At 43.0% G+C, this 21,000-nt stretch overlaps 3 protein-coding genes and 1 long non-coding RNA gene across 7 annotated transcripts; 2 read left to right on the top strand and 2 right to left on the bottom strand.

The window, feature by feature from the left end:
* Positions 1-47: 47 nt before the first annotated feature.
* Positions 48-3,728, top strand: fdxacb1 (ferredoxin-fold anticodon binding domain containing 1). Its single transcript, XM_086057272.1, has 5 exons — positions 48-488; positions 574-730; positions 1,139-1,342; positions 1,435-1,593; positions 1,829-3,728. Exons 1-5 carry the CDS (start codon positions 317-319, stop codon positions 3,000-3,002), a joined length of 1,866 nt encoding a protein of 621 aa, XP_085913398.1. The 5' UTR covers positions 48-316; the 3' UTR covers positions 3,003-3,728.
* LOC147133378 (uncharacterized) lies at positions 1,066-5,021 on the bottom strand. The gene is made up of 3 exons (XR_015090310.1): positions 4,484-5,021; positions 1,841-2,815; positions 1,066-1,532 (listed from the first exon to the last, which is right to left on the bottom strand). It is a non-coding gene; the product is annotated as an uncharacterized LOC147133378 (long non-coding RNA).
* Positions 4,531-10,771, top strand: alg9 (ALG9 alpha-1,2-mannosyltransferase). Of its 3 annotated transcripts, none has more exons than XM_086057269.1 (15): positions 4,532-4,727; positions 5,553-5,688; positions 6,020-6,154; positions 6,228-6,298; positions 6,923-7,011; positions 7,089-7,224; positions 7,313-7,400; positions 7,487-7,592; positions 8,068-8,190; positions 8,469-8,623; positions 8,693-8,822; positions 8,907-9,054; positions 9,496-9,625; positions 9,725-9,855; positions 10,155-10,771. In XM_086057269.1, exons 1-15 carry the CDS (start codon positions 4,549-4,551, stop codon positions 10,276-10,278), a joined length of 1,881 nt encoding a protein of 626 aa, XP_085913395.1. In that variant the 5' UTR covers positions 4,532-4,548; the 3' UTR covers positions 10,279-10,771. The 3 variants fall into 3 exon arrangements, with proteins under 3 accessions (XP_085913394.1, XP_085913395.1, XP_085913396.1); XM_086057270.1 differs by having other exon boundaries at positions 4,580-4,727; positions 6,895-7,011; XM_086057268.1 differs by having other exon boundaries at positions 4,531-4,727; positions 8,469-8,822.
* On the bottom strand, positions 10,770-20,926 carry layna (layilin a). 2 transcript variants are annotated; one of them, XM_086057273.1, is made up of 9 exons: positions 20,257-20,926; positions 17,257-17,381; positions 17,128-17,148; positions 15,907-16,219; positions 14,581-14,738; positions 14,471-14,512; positions 14,298-14,354; positions 13,784-13,880; positions 10,770-13,320 (listed from the first exon to the last, which is right to left on the bottom strand). In XM_086057273.1, exons 2-9 carry the CDS (start codon positions 17,330-17,332, stop codon positions 12,615-12,617), a joined length of 1,470 nt encoding a protein of 489 aa, XP_085913399.1. In that variant the 5' UTR covers positions 17,333-17,381; positions 20,257-20,926; the 3' UTR covers positions 10,770-12,614. The 2 variants fall into 2 exon arrangements, with proteins under 2 accessions (XP_085913399.1, XP_085913400.1); XM_086057274.1 differs by lacking the exon at positions 14,298-14,354.
* Positions 20,927-21,000: the final 74 nt, after the last annotated feature.

The raw sequence follows: 21,000 nt of genomic DNA, 5'->3' as shown, positions 1-21,000 counted from the left end.
GCCTTGTTTTTGGTCGGACTACTATCGTTGAAACACGTTATACGCACGCAGGCTGTAGGTGAGATTAATCTTGAGCTTTCGCGTCCTGATCGCCACCGCAAATCACGAGAAGGTCAGACGTTTTTAGCCACAATACGGGAAATCTCATTTTAATCACTGAAACAAAAAAAAACACATGCCACTTAATTCTTTTTAAAATCAAACTCCCACGCGCGCATCTTTTGCAAGAAGGGGAGAATACTTTTTAGAAACCTGTAGGATCTTTTTCTTTTTCTCCCCCTCATTCTCTCGCTTTGTGATCCGCTGGCTAATAGATATGTCTCGTTCGCTGTCAATATTGCTAGTGGGTGAAGGGAACTTCTCGTTTTCCGCTGCTTTGTGCCGCTTCACATCTGAGAGGAGCGTCACGGCCACTTGTCTGCAGCCGCAGGACGAGGCACTGCGGCAGGAAGGCGCATTCAATAACATGCAGATCATCAAGGACTCCGGTGAGGATTTGGATTGTTGAGCCTTTTAAATTAGTGCAGCGTGGTTTTGTTGCCTATGTTATATTTTGTAATGTCTTTTTTTTAGGTGGAAGGGTCCTTTTCGAGGTAGACAGCACAAAGCTTGGGGAATGTGCATCCCTGCAAGGGCATTTGTTTGACCGTGTGGTCTTTAACTTCCCACACTGCGGGAGAAAGAGTGGCGTTAAAAAGAACAGGCAACTTCTCAAAGACTTCTTTCTCAGGTAAAATTGTATCCCAACGAGTGAAACCAATAGATACAGGTTTTACAGCCATACTCATATACTGGCTGTCATTTAAAAAAAACAAAAACAGTTAAAAGTTTCATTTTAACTGACATGCTCATTTGGTTAGAAATGTCAGGAAAAGACGACTAGAACATTTGAACTTTATTTGGGGTTAATTAGAGGAAGTTTGAATGTGATTGTTAATTCTGAGCACTGTCACACCCCAATAAGTATACAACAATTCTACAACAATTCTATTCAATTTAATTCAACAGTTGTACAGGTTATGGGTCATACTAATGATTATAAATCACCTTGATATCCATGATAGATAGATAGATAGATAGATAGATAGATAGATAGATAATCCATCCAAATGTCCCTTTTGTGTCATTGCTCCCCCAGTTGCGTTCAGGTGTTAGCTGAAGATGGGGAGGTTCACGTTTCCCTGTGCAACGGACAGGGCGGGACGCCGGCCGACCAGCCTAGGCGAGAGCGGCACAACAGCTGGCAGGTGGTCGCCATGGCGGCAGAGGCACGCCTCATCCTCAGCGACGTCCGCCCTTTTGAGAGTGACAAATACCAGAGCTACAAGTGCACAGGATACAGGTAAGACTTAAAGGTGAGTGTTTAAACAGACAGGTTGTTCACTGAATATGGGATTGGAAGTTGTTTCAATGTCAGATTCATTTTTCCCACAGGAGTCAGGATAAAGGCTTCCATTTGGAGAATGCTTTGCTCCACGTGTTTACTCGCAGCGCCCCCTTCAGCTGCCCTCAAGTGTTTAAAATGGAAGAAACTGTGGAAGGAGAAAAAGTCCAGTACAACATACCAGCAGAACTCAGTGACTACACGTCCCGGTATTATAACCTGAATACTCTTTCTCATATTTTACATCAAGCGTGTGTGTGTGTGTGCATGTTAAAAGGATTACATGGAAACTAATGAACAGATTTTGATGACATTTTTCCAAATTAACAATTTTGATTTAACTGAGTTGTGTAGTCATGAGCCCCTGTAGTGGCGGCACAGAAAATAGATGGAGCTCCACCAACTGCATTCAAGTTGTTTACTGCATTCCTTCTCTCTCTTTAGGGGCTTTCTCACCTCAGATTCTCTCCATCCTGTCAAATTGGTGCAGGATTTCCTTCTCGCAAGGCTGCCGGAAAATTGGTCGGTCTCCATGATGACAGAGACCCTTCCTGTCCTCATCACAGCCAAACAGTTGCATTTGTGCTGCCCCGACATAGACCGCACATTCTTCTACTGGATTCACGCCTGTGAATCCGCAAATGAGTCGGAGGTTCAGGTTAGAGAGCCTTGTGTTGCCTCAAAGCAAGTGGACAAGGTGTTGAGTAGCAAGGGAGTAGATGGAATAAGGTCATTATGCTCTCCCGATGTTGACCTTGAGGGTGAAACTGCTCTTTTTATGTTGCGTCCCTCGCTGCGCCCCCTGATGGAAGCCCTTGTTGCTAAGAAAGAAGATCGGACCAGTGGCGAAACAGAAACGGACAATAAACATGTTAAAGGAATTCATCAGGAGCCTAGTGGGCACTGGAATGGTGTGACGAGCTTGCTGTTTGGCATCAGTGGCCCGGTGTTCCGAAATGTTCCGGTCAACCACTGGGCTCTGCCCGTCTTCCACGAGTTCCTCTTCACCGGTGTTCTCCCTAAAAAGTACGAGCCAGTAAAAGTTCTTGAGCAAACTTTGGGAACGCTGCTCGCACCCTATGGCGTCTCCATGGTTACCAAGCAGGAAGGCCTGCATCTGATGGCACAGCCAATGGGTTTAATCGGTAAAGTACTCACAAATGATGTGAGTGACGTCAGCCCGCCAGTCCTCAGCATGACTGTGTCTTTAAATCTGGACCTCCTCGCCGTGCTCATGTTCTCACTCCCAGACTGGCGTCTGCTCTGGTCACGTGACCCGCGCTTTTCGCAGCAGTTTGTCATTCAGCCAACGCCTGGGACACCTTTCGCCGCGTATTCCCTGTTCCCGGAGCTCTTCAGCTTCGACATCAGCTTCTGGACGGAGATGGCGTGGGAGGAGAAGAAATTCTACGCGCTGGTCCGAGAGGCCTCCTGCGGGACCGCGGAGCATGTTAAACTCATTGATAAGTTCTCGCATCCGGACCTGAGCCAGACCAGCTACTGCTACAGGCTGGTTTACCACTCACACACACACGCATTGTCACACACACAAGCCCTCCAGTTCCACAAACGCTTGGAGTCATTGCTGTCCTCATGCTTGGAAGTCACAATTAGGTAGCGGCTAATATTCCTCGCTTTGGCTGCTGAATGTGATTTATTTTGAGACAGTTGTAATTACCTGCAATTTAGAATCCTAATGTAAGTCAAAGGTTGTAAAACTGTTTTTAATACGTTTATTTTAGGCTACGTCTTTGAGCAAGGACTGTTGTGTGCTCAAAAGTGAGATTGAGCAGTGTCAGCAGAGTGCTCTAAAACAGAACTTCCCACCCTTCATTGATCAAAGGCATATTTCCCATTAGAAAAATCTCACGGCACACCAGCAAACAAAGTATGGTATACTGTGCCTGTATATACTTAAATATTGATGTGTGTCTGTAGTGGTGGACATGGAAGAACTTTTTTTTTGTGATTACATTTGGTAATCACTGTTCTAAAGTTATTTGGTACAAATTATAGAGGAAATGGAAATAAGACAACATGCCAGTGTTTTATTCATATATTTATGAATCTGTTATTTAATATTTGAGTTGTATGCTCAACAAGAGACTTTGAGCGAAAAATGATGAATGTAAGTTCAGTGCGTTGTGCAATATATGCGAGAAAACAAAGAAGTGGCTTTATAGTGTGTATTAAAAGTTTGTTTGTATAGCAACGTTACATCCAAAAATTGTAAATTACGCCACGTGTTTAAAGCAAGGAACAAATGCACACAATGCAGTGCGTTATGTAAACTGCACTACTGTACATAGTCCTATGTTTACAATAAATGAAGTATTTGAAGTGATTGCTATGCTTGTTTTATTTCAGAATATGTATACTGTATACAGTACTATAGTCAAAAGTTTGCAAAACACCCTCTAATTCAGTGGGGTTTTTTTTCATTATTTCAGTTTCCTGAATTGTAGATTTACACTTGTCATTGAACATTGCGAAGAAATGTTGATGGAATTATTTGGTAAGCAAAAAATGTCAATCAAAACATTTTTTATAATCAAGATTCTTAGAAGTAGGCACTTTTTGCCCAGATAACTTTGCACATCTTGGTATTTTCTCAGTCAGCTATGATGTGGATGACGCTTGTGGCTTTCTGTTCACAGCTGTGCATCATAGAGACAGATTTAGCTTGAATTTCTTGACCTCTTAATTTGACAAGGTTTCCAACCTTTTGACTGGTACTATATGATACTGATGTGTGTTATTTATTTTAGTCTTTGTGTCAGACTTCACATAACAGCTACAAAAAGAGGGTATTAAGGATCAGCCACACTTCAACCACACGCATTACCTCTTGTTATAGTTAATTATGAAAATTTATAGGCATATTTAAATTTCAAACAGCACAAATCATGTACAAAGTTATGTTGTCAAAATAATTCCTAAATTATTTAGCAATAGACATGAACACTAGTATTGAGATTTCATTGTCTATTGTCAATTGTTTGATTAATTTTCGTTTTCAAAATAAATGTTTTAATGAATTCGAGCATTAATGTGCAGAAAAACGTTTGAATGCAAATGCGATGATGGTGTATGTCTCACCTATCGACCAATCAGAAGCTCTCGTCCGTGTCCCAGTGCCGGTCACGGGCCGAGCATTGACGGAAATGAACGAAGGGCGACTCGGAGGAGGCTCGTCAGTAAACATGGCGGCCAAGGCGCTCCGTCAGCGAAGCAGAAGAGGCAGCAGACAAGATGCGAACAACGTCAACGTCTCCACAGATGCTCGGACGCCGAAAGAGGAGAAAGCGGGTGAAGACAGTAAAGCCACAGAAAGTCGGCAAGAGTGAGTACGAGGCGGGGATGAGAGACAGTAGACACGTCGCTGTTGTCATGTCCATCTCCGGGTTGACTGACAGCTCGGGGAGGGGAGCTAACAAGCTAGCCTGCTCGCTGCTTTGATACCAATTTCACGACAACAGCTATTAATCTCCGCTAGAAATGCATATTTGCAATCATTTATACCCTCCGCCGCGTTTCCGCTTTCGAAACAATTGCACTGTTGACGCCAGTTGGTTAGTGTCATTCATTCTCTACTGCATCATTTATGACACATACCGTTGCCACATTTTACTTTACACGTTTACTATAAAATATTGCATCGTATCATCATCCATTTTCAATTTTGTTTGAACGTGAATTCATTTTTATGGTGACGTGTCACACTCAGGTGAGAGTTCCGTTCCGCCTCTGGGATTTGATTTATTTTTCCTTGTATCAACAAACATCTGCTCATGTTTGTTTCCTGACAGGAATTACAGTCGCTTGGAAGGGTTGGAAGTTTGCTAGTTAGTAAGTGCAAAGTCGGCAATTTGGCAACACTGACCGAGCGTTTGTTAAATAGCTCGGCTACATTTTCAGTCATGTTGTTGGTGCAAGCCATGCACATAAGCAAGGACGCGCTTCGAACTACAGATCATTTCATTCATGCTGGTACAGAAGATGTCAGTTGGAATCGGCTCCAGCTCAACTGTGACCATGTTACTATAAGTGCTACAGGAAATGAATGAATGAATGGCTGGATGGATGGTTTGTGTTGGTGAAATGAACCCTTATGAAAGTAACTTCAGGTATTGAAACAAATCTCTATGTGCATGTGTTCATTTCATAGGTCAATAAGTCGTGGTGGGCAGGTATGGGCACCGGAAGGCTCGACTGCTTTTAAATGTCTGCTGTCGGCACGCTTCTGCGCAGCTTTGCTTAGCAACATCTCTGACTGCGATGAGACCTTCAACTATTGGGAGCCTGTGAGTAAGGAACCAAAAAAAAAAAGATATTCAATGGTGACATATTGTGACAAATGGACCTTTTAATTGCTGGTGTATAAAAAAAATAAATAACTGGAGCACTTGCAAATGTGAAGTTAAACAACCAAGTAAATCTTTTACCAGCTTATTTCTGAAAATGCGTCTGTGAGCGAGCAATTCTGCGCTTCCACGCCACTGCTGCATAAATATATTTGCTACTTCTCTTTCTTGCTATGTGGTTGATTTTTTTTTTTTTTTTTTTTTTTTTTTTTTTTAATCCGCCTTGAGTTTTTAAATGTCGGTAATAGTTGTGATGACTCTTTTCTGACAGATGCACTACCTGCTTTATGGCACAGGGATGCAAACGTGGGAATACTCGCCGCTGTACGCCATCAGGTCCTATGCTTACTTGTGGCTTCACGCTCTGCCGGCCTGTTTGCACGCCCATGTACTGCAGACAAGCAAGGCAAGAGTTCTACATGTGACATCACAGTAGAACACATGCAGGAGCTAACCCACTGTTTCCCTTTGCCTCGCAGGTGTTGGTGTTCTACTTTGTGCGATGTGTCCTCGCGTTCTGCTGCTGTGTCTGTGAGCTCTATTTCTACAAGTGAGTTCAGCAGCACTGAAATGTACATAATGGGTCATGATTTTTTTTTTTTTTTTTTTTTTTAGTTACAGCTAATGAAAACCCCAAATTCACCATCTGAATAAATGAGAATTTTACAAAAACAATCCAAACGGTGAGGAATTTGCCTCCTTAAACAAATCTTCGTATGGGTTTAAAGACTGTTTATAATACCAGTTTCCCTTGTTGGATTGAACTGTTGAATAAACTCATCTATTTTTTTTGAATAGAAACAATCTGTCAATTAAACTAATACTTAAATAATAATAAGCTTGAGTGCCTACCTTCTTCACTGATTTCATATTGTGAAAGCACATTATCCATGATTATTCCTTAACCTTCCACCCTCATTGCTTGCCTGCTCGAACTCTCACTTACTTGCACCGAATATAAGAAATGTTATTTTCTTTCCTTTATTTAAACTAATTATAATAAATAAGGGCTCCTTCATTTTTTTTAACCTTATCTAGCTTCACCAGAAGAGCAAAGTATGATCGCTATAATGGAAACCTGAGCTTATTTTAATGGGTGCCGTTAGATTACGCAGGTGTACCTAATGAGCTGTCCGGTGCGTGAAGGTACGTACGTGTTTTGTGTTGTGTCCAGGGCTGTGTGTAAGAAATTCGGTTTGCACGTGGGCCGCCTGATGCTGGCCTTTCTCGTCCTGAGCACCGGAATGTTCTCCTCATCCGCAGGTGAAGATTCATCAGATTTTTATTTTTGGTGTTTCCGGTGCCATGATTGCTCGTCCTTGTTTCCGTCTCTTCCGCAGCATTCCTGCCCTCCTCCTTCTGCATGTACACAACGCTGGTCGCCATGACGGGGTGGTTCCAGGACTCCGCGCCGTTAGCCGTTACGGGCGTGGCCGCTGGCACCATCGTTGGCTGGCCTTTCTCGTCTCTGATCGGGTACGGTCATCGAGCGGAATCCCTGCTTATCCCCTGTAAATTCAACTCTAATTTTTGTATTTAGCATTTTGGTGTGTTTGCTCTACAGGGTGCCAATTGCTTTTGACTTGCTTGTAATAAAGAGGCAGTGGAAGAGTTTTATCACCTGGTCCGCTGTTGCTCTGCTGCTACTACTGGTAAAAAAAAAGAAGAAAATTATTTTGAGCATATTACATGTATAAATTACTGCAAAAATCTTTTAATCTTTAATGTCCTTTTCCAGGGTCCCTTGGTAGCAGTGGACTCTTTCTTTTATGGCAAGCTGGTGGTGGCCCCTCTCAATATTCTACTGTATAATGTCTTCACACCGCATGGGCCTGATTTGTATGGTAATTAACACACACTGCTACTGTATATAAGCAGTGGCATCATTTTTTTTTTTTCATAGCAAATTTCATGACAAAACTAATCAAAGGACAGAAAGCAAACGTTCAAGCTGTAATGCCTTCTTTGGACTATAGAGGGAGCCTGCACCCAACAATACAACTTGAGCGATTTGAAGTGGGCGGCATATGGCACTAGTTTTAGTCTTCAAAGTCCAGAGGTTAAGGCTTTGAATATCCATTGAGCTTTCTAAACTTCAGCTTCTTCCCACATAAGTATTTTAATCTTATCAGACTTTTCATTAGATACACACACCCACCCCCTAGCAAAATCCAATCGGTGAGCTATATTAACAGCCTTTAATTGTGTGGTGAGTGTGCGTATCATCAATTTTGAGATATTCTCAAATGTGTATTTAACAGATTTTCTGAACCTAAATTGCAATGTTGACCATGTTCCGTGTGGGCTTTTTCTTCCTAGGTACAGAGCCATGGCATTTCTACTTTGTGAACGGGACCCTGAACTTCAACCTGGTGTTTATTCTGGCTCTCTTTTCCCTGCCACTCACTGCTCTCATGGAGACGCTTCTGCACAAGTTCAATGGTGAGTGAGTGAGTGAGTGAGTATACGTTAGTGTGTGCTAGGGCCGGGAAATTAATCGAAGTTTAATCGCGATTTCGATTTTGTCTTCTCTCGATCTTTCAAACGTTACAATTGAAGGAATACGATCAACCCATTAGGCCTAAAGCGCCCGGCTGAATTTTAAAATTGAGTTTTCCAGAAAACACACATTTCCACATACTTTCATGCAATAAATGTGGAGCTATCTGGCTATCAAGCAACCTGCTCATGTGGTTGCATGTGTTGTGTGTTTTCTGCAGTGCAGAACCTGGGCCGTCCCTATTGGCTGACCTTGTCCCCCATGTACTTGTGGATGCTGGTTTTCTTCACCCGGCCTCACAAAGAAGAGCGCTTTCTCTTTCCCATCTACCCTCTCATCTGCCTCAGCGGCGCCGTGGCCCTTTCGTCGTTACAGGTGGATTTCCGCTCTCGTGTCCGCAAACGGCGACGACCCTTTTCGCGCTCATTTCTTTTCTTCCCGCAGAAATGCTACCACTTCCTGTTTCAGCGCTACCGACTGGAGCACTACACGGTCTCCTCCAACTGGCTGGCGCTTAGTGCAGTTGCGGTCTTCGCTGCGGTGTCACTCTCCCGCTCCGTTGCCCTCTTCAGAGGTGGGCGTGTGTTCATGCGTGTGGACGCAGCTCATAGTGTGTCGGGTGTCCTGGACTTTTGGGGTGCTCTCTTTCTCCCTACAGGCTACCACGCCCCCCTGGACCTGTACCCCGAGTTCCTCCGCATCGCCAAGGACACGACCCTGCACTCGGTCCCCGAAGGCAGACCGGTTAGCGTGTGTGTGGGCAAGGAGTGGCACCGCTTCCCGAGCAGCTTCCTTCTTCCTCACAAGTCAGTAGTCATGATTCCAACAGCGCACCTCAATGTGTCAAGACCCTAAAAGACTCGCTATGGGCGTATGTTGAATTTCAATTTAGTCCATTTATATCACGGTTGAGACTTCAGGGGCAGCGCGGTGGACTAGTGATTAGCGCGCCCACCGTGCAGTTCTCAAGTTCAATTCCAAAAGAGACCACGGTTAATTCCGACCTTTCTGCCTTGACAGGTTGCCAAAGTAATCGGAACAGGAAGTAAACAGAAAGAGAGCAAAGTTTGCTGCTTCGAGCGCAAACTCCCCATAGTAAATATTGCAACGTGACAAGTATTTACATCTCGATAAATTGGAATAAAGCATTGTAGAAAAGTTGATTTATATCCGTAGTTTAGTTCAAATGAACAGCCACTGAATTACATAATGTAGAGTTTTGGATGAGCAACTGTTTTGATCTCCAGCTGGCAGCTACACTTCATCCAAAGTGAGTTCAAAGGTCAACTCCCCAAGCCGTACGCTTCAGGCCCCCGGGCCACGCAGATCATACCTGCTGATATGAATGACCAAAATCTGGAGGAGCCCAGCAGATATGTAAGACGCGCTCCCCTCCCAATCCTCCAAGCCCTCCCTCTTAGAATCTCTATTAGCAGTCGGTGACGTGACCAAGTGTGTAATGTCGGCTCCACGCAGGTGGACATCCGGCACTGCCACTACCTGGTAGACCTGGACACCGAAGAAGAAACGCCACACGAACCACGCTACGCAGCCAACAAAGAAGAGTGGAACGTCGTTGCCTATAAGCCTTTTCTCCAAGCTTCCAGGTGCTCCACTTTCAGATCTACTCACCGATCTATGACACAATTAAAACACATATAAATCCATGTGTATTTCAAATGTATTAGAATTTTGACCTTAGTTCAGCAATATACTGTCACATTTGAAAGGAAAGCCCCATTTCAACTAGTGGGCCTGCATCGAACATATTCTTGAAAAAAAAAAATGTTTGGGTTGACTTCCACTTTAAGCCTGAAATTTGCATGTATTTCATCGTTAAATCCTACAGTAAATACAAAAAGGAAAGTACATTCATCTCAAAATGGCCGTTTTGTCCAAATCCTAGATCCTCGCCGATCTTCAGAGCGTTTTATATCCCGTTCCTCTCCGAGCACCACACCAGCTACAGACGCTACGTCATCTTGAAATCGCGACGGCAAAAGCAGCCGCGAACGCGCGGCCACGGCTGACCTTTGAACCTTGGATTGGCTCAGATACAACAGCATCCTTTCCCTTTGACTTGACACAGCTGCTGCGTGTAAGCGTGCGTGGGTGTTTTGAATTATTCGTCATAAGGGATGAAGATATGGACCCTTTAAGGACCTTGCATCTATTCGTGGGCCTGTGTGAGTTTGTCTGTGTGTGCATGTGAAAACAATTCCACGGGGTGTTTACTGGCACTAATCATGTGTTTGTGTGTCATTGTGTCAAACGTGTTATTTGAACGTCTTCCGATTGAAGCCGTTCATATCTGTTTCCGGAACCTCATACTGAACATCAAAGTGTGTCTTGAATGCAAAAAGAGTCTTGATTAAATCATGTCATGTAAATGTTTTACTAATCGTGTTTGGTGCGATTGGTGAGAATGAACGGAAATGGTTAATTTAATATTGATGGGTAATGTAAGAAAAATGTGACTGTGGACACAATCATTCAGTTTTTAATTAAAATAACAGCAACGCCGTCTTGATTTGTTTATTTACTTAACAAACATACAAAGCACTGTAGACATGATCAAGACATTACACACCTTTACAAATATCAGCAGAGTTGAACATTCCTCGATAACATGCTGCATTATTAACAAGCAACCGCAACACTCACAGGCATTATGAATCAAAATGGATTGATTCACAAGGAAATTGCAAGAAGCCATTAATGAATTCCTGATTTACGTTTGTGATGCTTCATAATTATACAACATAAAAAACAAGCACTTACTCGGTGTGTTAAATGAATCCAATGAACATTGACAGGCACAGCACATCAGAGACAGGTCAACGGGTCATGCAAATGCCATGCGCACTTGTTTTTTTTTTTGTTTTTTTTTAAGGAAATTGGCAGAAACCGAATGTACCATGCTAATACTTTTGAATGCACAATGTCAATGTGACGTTTGAGGTCTCAGTTCATTCTACATAACATTGTCTGGTACTGTATACTGTTATTAAAAAAAAACACACAATCTGCGCTTTATGACGTTTGTTCAGTGCATGCAACACTACAATGTTTAGTCTTTTCCAGAATGCCAACATCAAATCACAGATTTTCAAGAATGAAATGTCACAATCGAATGGGATTCTAGTTGACATTAATGGCTCTTGATGGGGCGTGAGTATAAAGTCCCATAACATTTTTCTAATCTGTGGCTCCTGTCTTGAAGGATATGCAAACTCCGCAACGGAAGGCCTGAGATTAGAACCCGAGACCTCGACGCAGACATACTAACCAGTGACCACTCTTCCATTATGCTGCTTCCCAATGTATTTATGATTATGATTAAAAGAAACATAATTTGAAATATTTCATGTCAAAACTAGTATGTTGCCTGTGCTATTCATCCTATGTTGAGTTTTTGATACATCTCTTGAACTGGATCTTAGCATTATCATGTGCAGGTGTACCAATTGAGGTGTCCGGTAAGTATATACAATGCATCAGAAAAATATTCAAAGCGCTTCACTTTTTACATTTATGTTCCAGCCTTATTCCGAAATAAAATATTTTCCCGCAAAATGCTACCGATAAATTCTTTAGACTTATTCCTTCGCCTGTGTTCTAATTGGACTGTTCCTTAAATTAACAGGTGTGTGCCTACCCATGCAAAACATTCTACCAGAGGCTAATTTGACATCTGAAATACTACCGTGCGCTTTCAGCTTGTTTAGTTTAGATACATAGAGGTAGAATTGAAAAAAAATCCCTTAAAAAAATACTTACACGGAGGCGTAAGCAGGTAGGACGTCCTGACAACTAAATGAGACAATTGAGTGCGGTCAACAGATCAACACTAGGCTCAAGAAAACACAAAATGCTTAAAAGCTATGACGGAAAACACACACCAAAAGTATTTAAAGGCAACTAAAGTGTCAAGACTCAATAAAAACGAAAATAGTAAGCACTCACCACTTTTAACCAAACGTACGACAGATAGGACAAAAAGTTAAGAAATTCCCGCCAAAACACTTATCGGCGTTGTGCGCGTGTGTGTCTTTCAGTGGTAGGACGTCTCGACAGGTAGGAAGGAATTTCAGAACACCGGGGCTTCTGGCTGCCGCGGGTGCTATAGAGCGCCTCGTTGTTTGGAAAAGTTTCAGTGGGATCTATTCCAAATGTGCAAAAAGTGAAGCACTGTGAATGCTTTCCAGATGCATTGTATTGCTTATAATAATAGCATATCCAATTGTTTAGCTCCATTTACATTACCATTTCAAATCACACGCATGCAGTTTTTTTTTTTAACACCTACGTCCACCATCAGACATAACTTTACTGTGCGTACACACTCACACGCTCACATACATAATCAGTACTTCCCGCTGTGAAGCCAGTGTTGTTCATTTAAGTATCTCCTCCCTCCGTCGAGATTCAAACCACTTCTGTAGCTCTCCAGCGTGGCCTGGTAGGGTTTACGGTTTCCGTACGTTCCCAGGATGCTTTGGTAAGAGTCCCCGTTGCCATTGTTGCTGTAGGTCTGATACAAGTCCGCCTTGACCGCGTGGCCCCCGGGCGTCACTTTGGGCTCGTAGAGGTCCCTCTTGGCCGCAATGATGTCGTCAAACAACTCGTGGTCCCCGTACGCGCCGCCGCCGAAATGCTCGCTCTTGGTGGTGCGGCGGCCCAGACTGCGGTCGTAAAACTGTCCAGGTCGGGCCAGACTCTCGTCGATCAAGTCCCTCTTCGCCGGGCGGCCTAAACTGCTGTTGCAGAGGTCGCGAGTACCCCGACGGCCCAAGCTGAGGTCGTTGAGGTCAAAGTTGAGGAAGCAGCTCTCGGTGCTGGCGAGAGTCACGAAACCGCTCTCGGTGTCGCGGCCCCCCAGGTTATCGTAATCCCCCGTGGGGGTGTCGGGCGACGAGCAAAGAAAGGACGTGTTTTTGGTGTGGGGGCGCCCTGACACCAAGTCGTCGTCCTTCTGGGAGCGAATGACATTGTAGACGTCAGTTGTGGTCGGGCTGGGTCGGGCGCTAGGCTCTGTCCTGGGCACTTCTGACTTCTTCTCTTTAGTTCGTCTGTGGGAAGCGGAACAGCATAACCTCAATCAGCCCCTAAATGGTAAAAACAGCTAAGCAACGCTAACTTCACAGTTCACGCTAACTGATTGCTGGTCAAACAATTAGCTTCATGTTGTGCATTTAATTAGGACAAGTGTTTCATTGTTTTTGTTGTATTGTGCTAAGATTAGAGATTTACTCGTCGTCCAAAAACTTTGTCCATTTCTTTGTGCACTGTAAACAAAATGGATTTTCACTCTCAGGGATGATGAGGTCAATCAGAGTATTAAACACACATCAATTTAGCATACCGCCTTGTTTTTCCAACGCTTCCTCTCCCAATGCAGGTAATTGTGATTGATAAGCATCCAGTATTGACATTTGCGTTAATGTTGAAGACTTTGCGCGCTCTGCCTTGCACGCGCTCGTCTCAAGATGGTTCCGGTCATTGATTGGCGGGTCAAAGTTATCGGATCCTCACCGTGCAACAATCATTTTGAAGCAGCAGACACCTGTCACTGTCAGCAGCAGCAGAATGAGCGGAATGGTGGGGATGATGATATAGATCACATTCAGGGCTAAGAGAAAATGAGACATTGCATCACGTGAGCATTTCGCTGTAAGCACCAGAAACATCGTTTTTGTTGAGTTAGGTCTAACAGCTCTTTTGAACTAATTTTGGGGGGTGGAATCCAAAACTGAGCTCTGTTTTTTATTTTTCTATCACGTCAAGTTTTTGAGATTTAGGATCCCTGTTTTCTTGAAAAATATGAAATAAATGTGCATGTATGTAAATAAAACACTAAGATGGAAAAGTTTTGAAAACGAAATAGAAAGCCCATGGTTGCAAAGTTTTGAGAAAAGCCAGCACTAATCCTCTTAATTGCTACTATGCTCGCTTTTCTGTTCGTAGCTATTGACATGCTAACCAGTCGCCCACCGTGTCGCCCGCGGACAAATATAAGGAAGGAAATTCTGTGAATCGGTGCATTAACCTGTGCTCTTTGTGTTGTGGTTACTTGGATTCCATGGCACAGAGGAGGGAAAGATATCTATAACGACAAAAATGCAGACTGTTATGAATAACTGGCTAAAGTTGTTCGCTTTAATTACACAATAGTGCAAAAAAAAAAAAAAAAGAAATAAAAAGAACACCTTTGCCTTTTACCTGCGTGTGTCGAGTTTGGAGGAGAATTATCAGCAGATTTGCCTAGTGAGAACAAAAAACAATAAGCAAAATGCATCCTGAAATCTTTCAAATAAATGCGTGAGGCATACCTGCTGTGTATTTGCAGATGAAATTGTGCTTGGTTTCACAGTTGTCGTCATTCCACTGGAACATGTAAAGACCTCCCAGCCCTGGTGGAGCAGACGGCTGATGATACATCACCACGCACACCTCGTAGCCGCATGATGGCTCATCCCAGTGCCAGTTCCTGCACGCGCGCGCACACACACAGAGCCACTGTCATTTATCTCAAAACTGCCTCCACACATTGGGCTCACTTAGATAAAAACCAATGCGGCCCTCCAATAAATCTTCTCTTGCTGGGGTTATAATGTTCACTTTTACTGTAATTGTTTAAGAGAGAGCTATTGATCTTGTTCAATGGGCATTTTGGGGGCTGTCATTTGGAAGTGGTGCAATACCATCATTGGATATACACTGAGAAGTATATTTAAAACGAAATATTGCAATTCCATTAGATGGCGTGTGTGAATGTTGATAGAAGAGAAATGAAATGAAGACGAGGGCCTACATTCAAGCAGTCCAATGGGCCGGAATGGACACTATGACTTTGCAGCTCCATGACATCATCTCTGCGTTCCTGCAGGGGCGGAGCCATGGGTGGGCCCGTGACAGACTGCCCACCCAGTGAGACTCACAAAAAAAATATATATACATTTAAAAATTTTGTCAATTATTAAATTATTTATCTATTTGTCTTTGGTTGTTTTTTTTTTTTTTTTGATTGAATATTAAGAATGGTATAGTTGTGGTTATCTAAGGAAGATCCGAACTTCATGTTTCAGCTCTTCAGCCCCACCCAAATCCAATCTCCAAACCAATTTGTTGGGTCAAAACAATTAACCCAACCTTAGGTAAAAGTAACCTGCAATCTGCTCAAAATCCACAGCTACCCAGCAAGTAGATAGGAAAACAACCCAGCATTTTCTAGTGTGTATTTAGGGAAGTGCAGTACAGCTAAATGTGACATTAATGCCAATTCATTGTTTTAAATATTCCTAATTCGGGTTGCAGTTAAGATGAAGCCTATACCAGCTGCAAGAAGAGCACTACACCCTGGACTGGTCTCCAGCCAAGCGCAGGGCACACAAACAAGCATTCTCACTCACACTCACACTCATGAGCAATTTTGAGAAAGGGTGTCCTAACTTTTTTTCCCCAAAGGCTGCATAGAAAAAAATGCAAGGATGCAAGGACCGCTTTGGCATTCTTCACCTTTCATTTACTTAACACACTAAAACCAATCCATCAATGCTGGTAAAGATCCGTCCTTCCGCTTTCTATGCCACTTGTCCCGTTCAGCGTCGGGTGACCCTGAAAATGGTTAGCAGATGGCTGCCCTAAATATGACCCACCTAAATGTCGACTTTGTGCCGTCCAGCCAGCTGTACTGCGACGAGCAGTCGCTGGTGCTGGTGCTGCTGCTGCTGTCCTCATCTCCATGGTTACGCCGCAGCCCGATCCAGAAGTCTCCGTCGGACAGCCTCAGGTCCGCGATGAGCTGCTCGATGATCTTCTGCTCGGACGCCGACTCCACGCTGAGGAGCTGGCCGCCGTCCCGGCGGCAGGCCAGGTCGGCCTCGCCGAAATTCAGCCTCCGCCGCAGCTCCGAGAAGTAGGCCAGCTTGTAACACGGTCTGCCGTGACCCGCCTTGCACACACGCTGACCTGCACGCAGGTACACGTGTGAGCTGCAATTGACTCATTAGAATCAAATTTAATCACTTTTTTTTTTTTTTTTTAAAGTTACGTGTATGTAAAATTTTCTCTTTGAGGCAAAACTGAATTCGACATGTCTGCAAAACATAAGACAGTCCAGATGTGAAATGGTAAAAGGATTTGCCCATAGACTTTTCATTTGTAAAAATTCAAAGAATTTTGTGTGTGCGCGTGTGTTTGTTTTCGATGCCACCAGAGAAGAGGAAAAGCTTAATGATAACCACGCAACTTTGACATGGGAAATGTTCTGGCTGCTTAGCACTACAGTTCAATAAACATCAATTACACACACATGCTAATACGTATATTGCACACTATACATCACCTTTAATTAACTATCTGGATCGCATGGTGAAAAGATGAGTAGTTTTACTTTTGGTTTTATCATACAGTAATGAACTTCTATTCATGCTTGTAGGAATGTAAAAAAGTTACTCAAAAATTTGAGCTAATTAAGTTATTGTGATGGAATAATTTAATTCAACTGACATTATTTCCTTTTTTTTTTTTTTAATTATTTTCAATTTGAACGGCTAAGCCATAAAATGGATTCCGTCCGCGCCGCTGTTAACGTGTTTGATACTGTGGATGTAGTTTGCACCTTGCTTAACTACTCGGGAGGGACAAAATAGTAGAAACAGCTCTCACTACGATGGTCTGCAGTTCTGCAAACTCACCACATTTATCACCGCATTGATAAATATGATGCAAATAATTTGAATCACTGGCTGCGTCAGTCAAACCTGAGCGTTCTCCTTTCTTTGCAAGTTCATTACATCTGATACATTACACACATAAGAACTATCTGATCAAGTGCGCAGAGAGTGTGTCACGTCCGCACATTCGAGACTGCCTACCTCTCGCTTCAAATACATCCGCTTTAGGTCGGGCGCCAAACATCCAGCAAGGAAGTCGGTCGTGAAGAAAAAGAGATCCACAAGTGAGTGTGTAGAAAATGCTAGGAATGATTTGCGTGCGGGACTTACCTGTGATGAGGCTGGTGGCACCTGATGGATTGAAACATAAAATCACGAGGTGACAGAGGATGGTCAGCCGATCCATGGCTTCCGGCGTCTGACTTTTGACTGCAGTTGCTTAGTTTGTCATATCACTGTCACAAAATAAGCGCATCGTCAGCCAAAAGTTGACAGAGCGATTCAAGCTTCAAGTGTCCCAAAAATAATGGAGTTGAAATGAAGAAATAAAGAGTCAGGTCTTCTCCTGTGTGTTGCAAGCTGATGTTTGTGTGCGTGGGTGTGTATGTGTCAAGAAAGGAGGAGCGAGGAAGAGAGGATGAGAAGGGGGCAGCGCGTGTTAGGGAGGGGGCTGTAATCTGTTAAGAGCAGTCTTAATGATCGTCAGAAGAGGCGGCATTGATCGCACAGACATCTAATCACGCAAGTGCTTCTCATTGTAAACGCTGACACGAGGCAGATTTCACTCTTGGCTTTATGACTGGCGCTTTAGGGTATTATCATTACAAAGGTGTTACATGAAAATGATCTGCTATAATTTCATCAGGCCTGATTTTTGGGGTCATGTGTGCAGTGTAGTGTATGCAGTGTTTTAGTGAAAATTATTATTATTATTATTTTGAAATATAACAAAGCAAACTTTGAGCTTTAATATAAAGTGGGAGTGAACCCAACATTTTTTTTTCGACAATATTATGCGCGCCCACTAGTCTAAACACGGCATTCTGATTAATATTGCGTTTGTGGAATATGATTTTAGCGGCAAAATTCACCCAGTTTTAGCCATCTCATTTTGTCTCTTGCTGCTGACCAATCACGGCTCACCTGCTTTCTGAAGCTGAGCCACGATTGGTCGTTATCTGAGCTCTGAGCATCTATGATGTCATTTTCAGTCGACAGTAAGTGACAAAATGGCCGGCCCCTAAGGCGGATAAAAAGGAGTGGATTTTGCTGCTTAATTCGTTTCCGCAAAGCAATATTAATCAGAAGATCAAGTTTAGACTAGTGGGGCTGCATAGAAGAGATCGTTGTAAAGGAAATTTGGGGGTTTCTTCCCCTTTAAGATTTAATTCGGCTTCTCAGAGCTTGCTGATGAGCTGATCATTTGAATGAGGTGTGTTGGAGGAGGGAGACATCAAAAAGAGGCTGGATATGGGGCTCTTGTGGACTGGACACATATTATCTATAGTATAAGTACAATACATTACAAGTGCTTTGTATATTTTCATACAATCTTGCTTTGGATCTCAACAAAATGTTGTCAACGGGTCTTTTTATTAGATGAGGGTCAGATATCAAATTGCAAAAGCACAAGGACAAAAGCTAATGCTCATTTTTTTCTCCCGAAGTTTCACATGCACATAACGTGCACAAGCACTTGTCTGACTATTCCTTTCAAGTTGATTTTGCACCCCAAACTCACACGTCAATCCATCATTGGGACGAGCCAACATTTTTTTTAACATTCCTCTCAAATTTGCCAATCCGATAATAACAAGGATCAGCAGCTATTGACGCTCGCTCGCACTTTTCTGAGCACAAACGGAAGAAAAGGGAATGTATGCACTTCCCGATGGGAGTAATTTCTAAAATGGCCCATAAGGTTGATTTAGGAGCAGCAGAGAGACAGATCAGCCGAAGTTTGAGGAAGCGGGATGCTTCATCAGGAATCTGCTGTGTGGGCTGGTGGGGAACAGGGACTACGGGTAGAATTGCTGGAGTTGCTAATCCCGTTATGTTTGATTGATTCCAGTCTGGGGTTTACATGAGAGGGTGTCACGTTGAGGTTAGCAGGTGGACTATAAAGCAGAAGACAAGTGGGTTGGGTAACGGAGCCCTTCTTGTTTACAACATCTGAGAGCAGGAGGAGCTTTCATTCAATTAAGACTCCCGCTCTCGCGTGCTCTGTATCGGGCCATCCCGTTGACCTCCTCTTCCCTCCATCCTAATTAGTTAAAGGGAATACAGATGAATGCACCCGTGGGAATGCTCCCGTACATCACCGGTCGCCCACACACACACGCACAAAGCGGGTGGGTGGTACCCCGTGTCAAAGAAACTCAGACGGAAAATTCACCACATGTTGGACATTAAGCCAATAGGGAGAAATGCTAAGTGAACTTTTTTTCCCACTGAGTCAAACCATGACAGCATAATGGTCAGCTGATCAAGTCAAATAAGCTCATCCGAGGCCATAAACCTGCCTGCATCTTTCGTAATGCACTGCAAGGCCTCGTAAAACGCACTCACACACACAAACACAACAATGACAAGCACTGCTGATTTGCACCACAGAGACAGACAAAACTGTACCCACCAAAAGTACTTTCCACTAAATTAGATTTGAATAATGCGAGCTGGCACGCCACCAGATGTGGTGTCCGCAATGCGTAGGTCCGAGCAGACAAGCTGGAAACAAGCTTCGACTCAGTGACCCAAAAGGAGAGTCGGAACGCTCCATCAGCAAGCGTAAAAGGCTTTTAATGGAACCTTTTAGTAACTCCACAACGCATTCATGTTTGCAGTTTGACAAATGACCAGTTGTTAAGGAAACTGTTGAATATGATGAACGCAGTGTGACGTACTCACTCAGCAGCCACAGCATTAGGTACACCTGCACATATACAATACTGCCCCTTTAATGAATAGTTGTTATACAGTATTACAAATACATACTTACACTCTGTACTTTAGAAGCGGTAGCAACATATTCTGCCTTATACTAGGACTAATTTAACTTTTGTACTTCAGTAAAAAAGTACAAATGAATTTTTAATACACATTTACTTTTTTTTTTACTACAGTGTTACTGTTTTGATACCTTGGCACAAAAAAACTTCTTTACACACAAAATAGTTTGTCTTTAGTAACTGCTATTGTTTACAGTAGTGCGTATTGGCGTGACTTTTATGCTATTGAAACACCACGCTAGCTTAGCTTTGCTAACGTGAGTTGAGCAACAAAAAATACTAAATCAGCCAGTGCTACCAACAGAAAAAAAATCCACCTTACCTTTAATTGTGTTACTGTTTTCAGATAATACTGTGAATTTTGGAACGGCAGAAGCTGGTGTTTTTTTGTCTGGCCCGGGCCCCAAACAAAATGTTCTCTGCATCACAATATTTTCTCTTTTTTGTTAGCTTGCATAGCTAGCACTGGCTCACGCGTTCATGCTGTCAAAACATGCTCCTATAGGCTTGCTAACATTGACTAAATTGACCAACAAATTGGAAAAATGCACTTTACCAATGTTTTTTTCAGATAAGAAAAAATATGTCAGAAGCTGGTGGTTTTTAGGCTGGCACAAGGAGAAACGCATTTGTCGCAAGTTAATCATGGAATTTACCATATAAGAGAGTTAATGAACGGGGACTATATTTTCTGAATCAGTTCCCGCTGTCGTTATTACTTCCTGGTTCATGTTCCTACATGACCCTGCTGTCTCCTCTTCCCCCTTAGGTGGTCTTTTATTGTGGCGCGGCTACACACCTGTGCAATAATTATACTTTTATAGTATCTTATTAGAAGAAGTACAGATTTAGACAGATTTTGTGACGAGTATTTGAGAGAAAAAGTCATTTTGAACATAGAAAAAGTCCTAGATTTTTTTTTTTTTTAGTTCAGCTCATGAAAGATGGGAGCAAAAACAACTGTTCTGATACAGTATTTTTTTTTTGTTCAGTGTATGTTCTGCTATTCATTGATAAGATCTCCCTGCAATTTGCATGTCCTTGTCTGCTTGCGTGGGATTTCTGT

The sequence above is a fragment of the Filicampus tigris genome, chromosome 17, assembly GCF_054856515.1.
Source record: "Filicampus tigris isolate MCC_2025a chromosome 17, RoL_Ftig_1.0, whole genome shotgun sequence".
Taxonomy (NCBI): domain Eukaryota; kingdom Metazoa; phylum Chordata; class Actinopteri; order Syngnathiformes; family Syngnathidae; genus Filicampus; species Filicampus tigris.
Note: the sequence above shows the minus strand (reverse complement) of the source record. Positions and strands in the feature narration are given on the sequence as shown.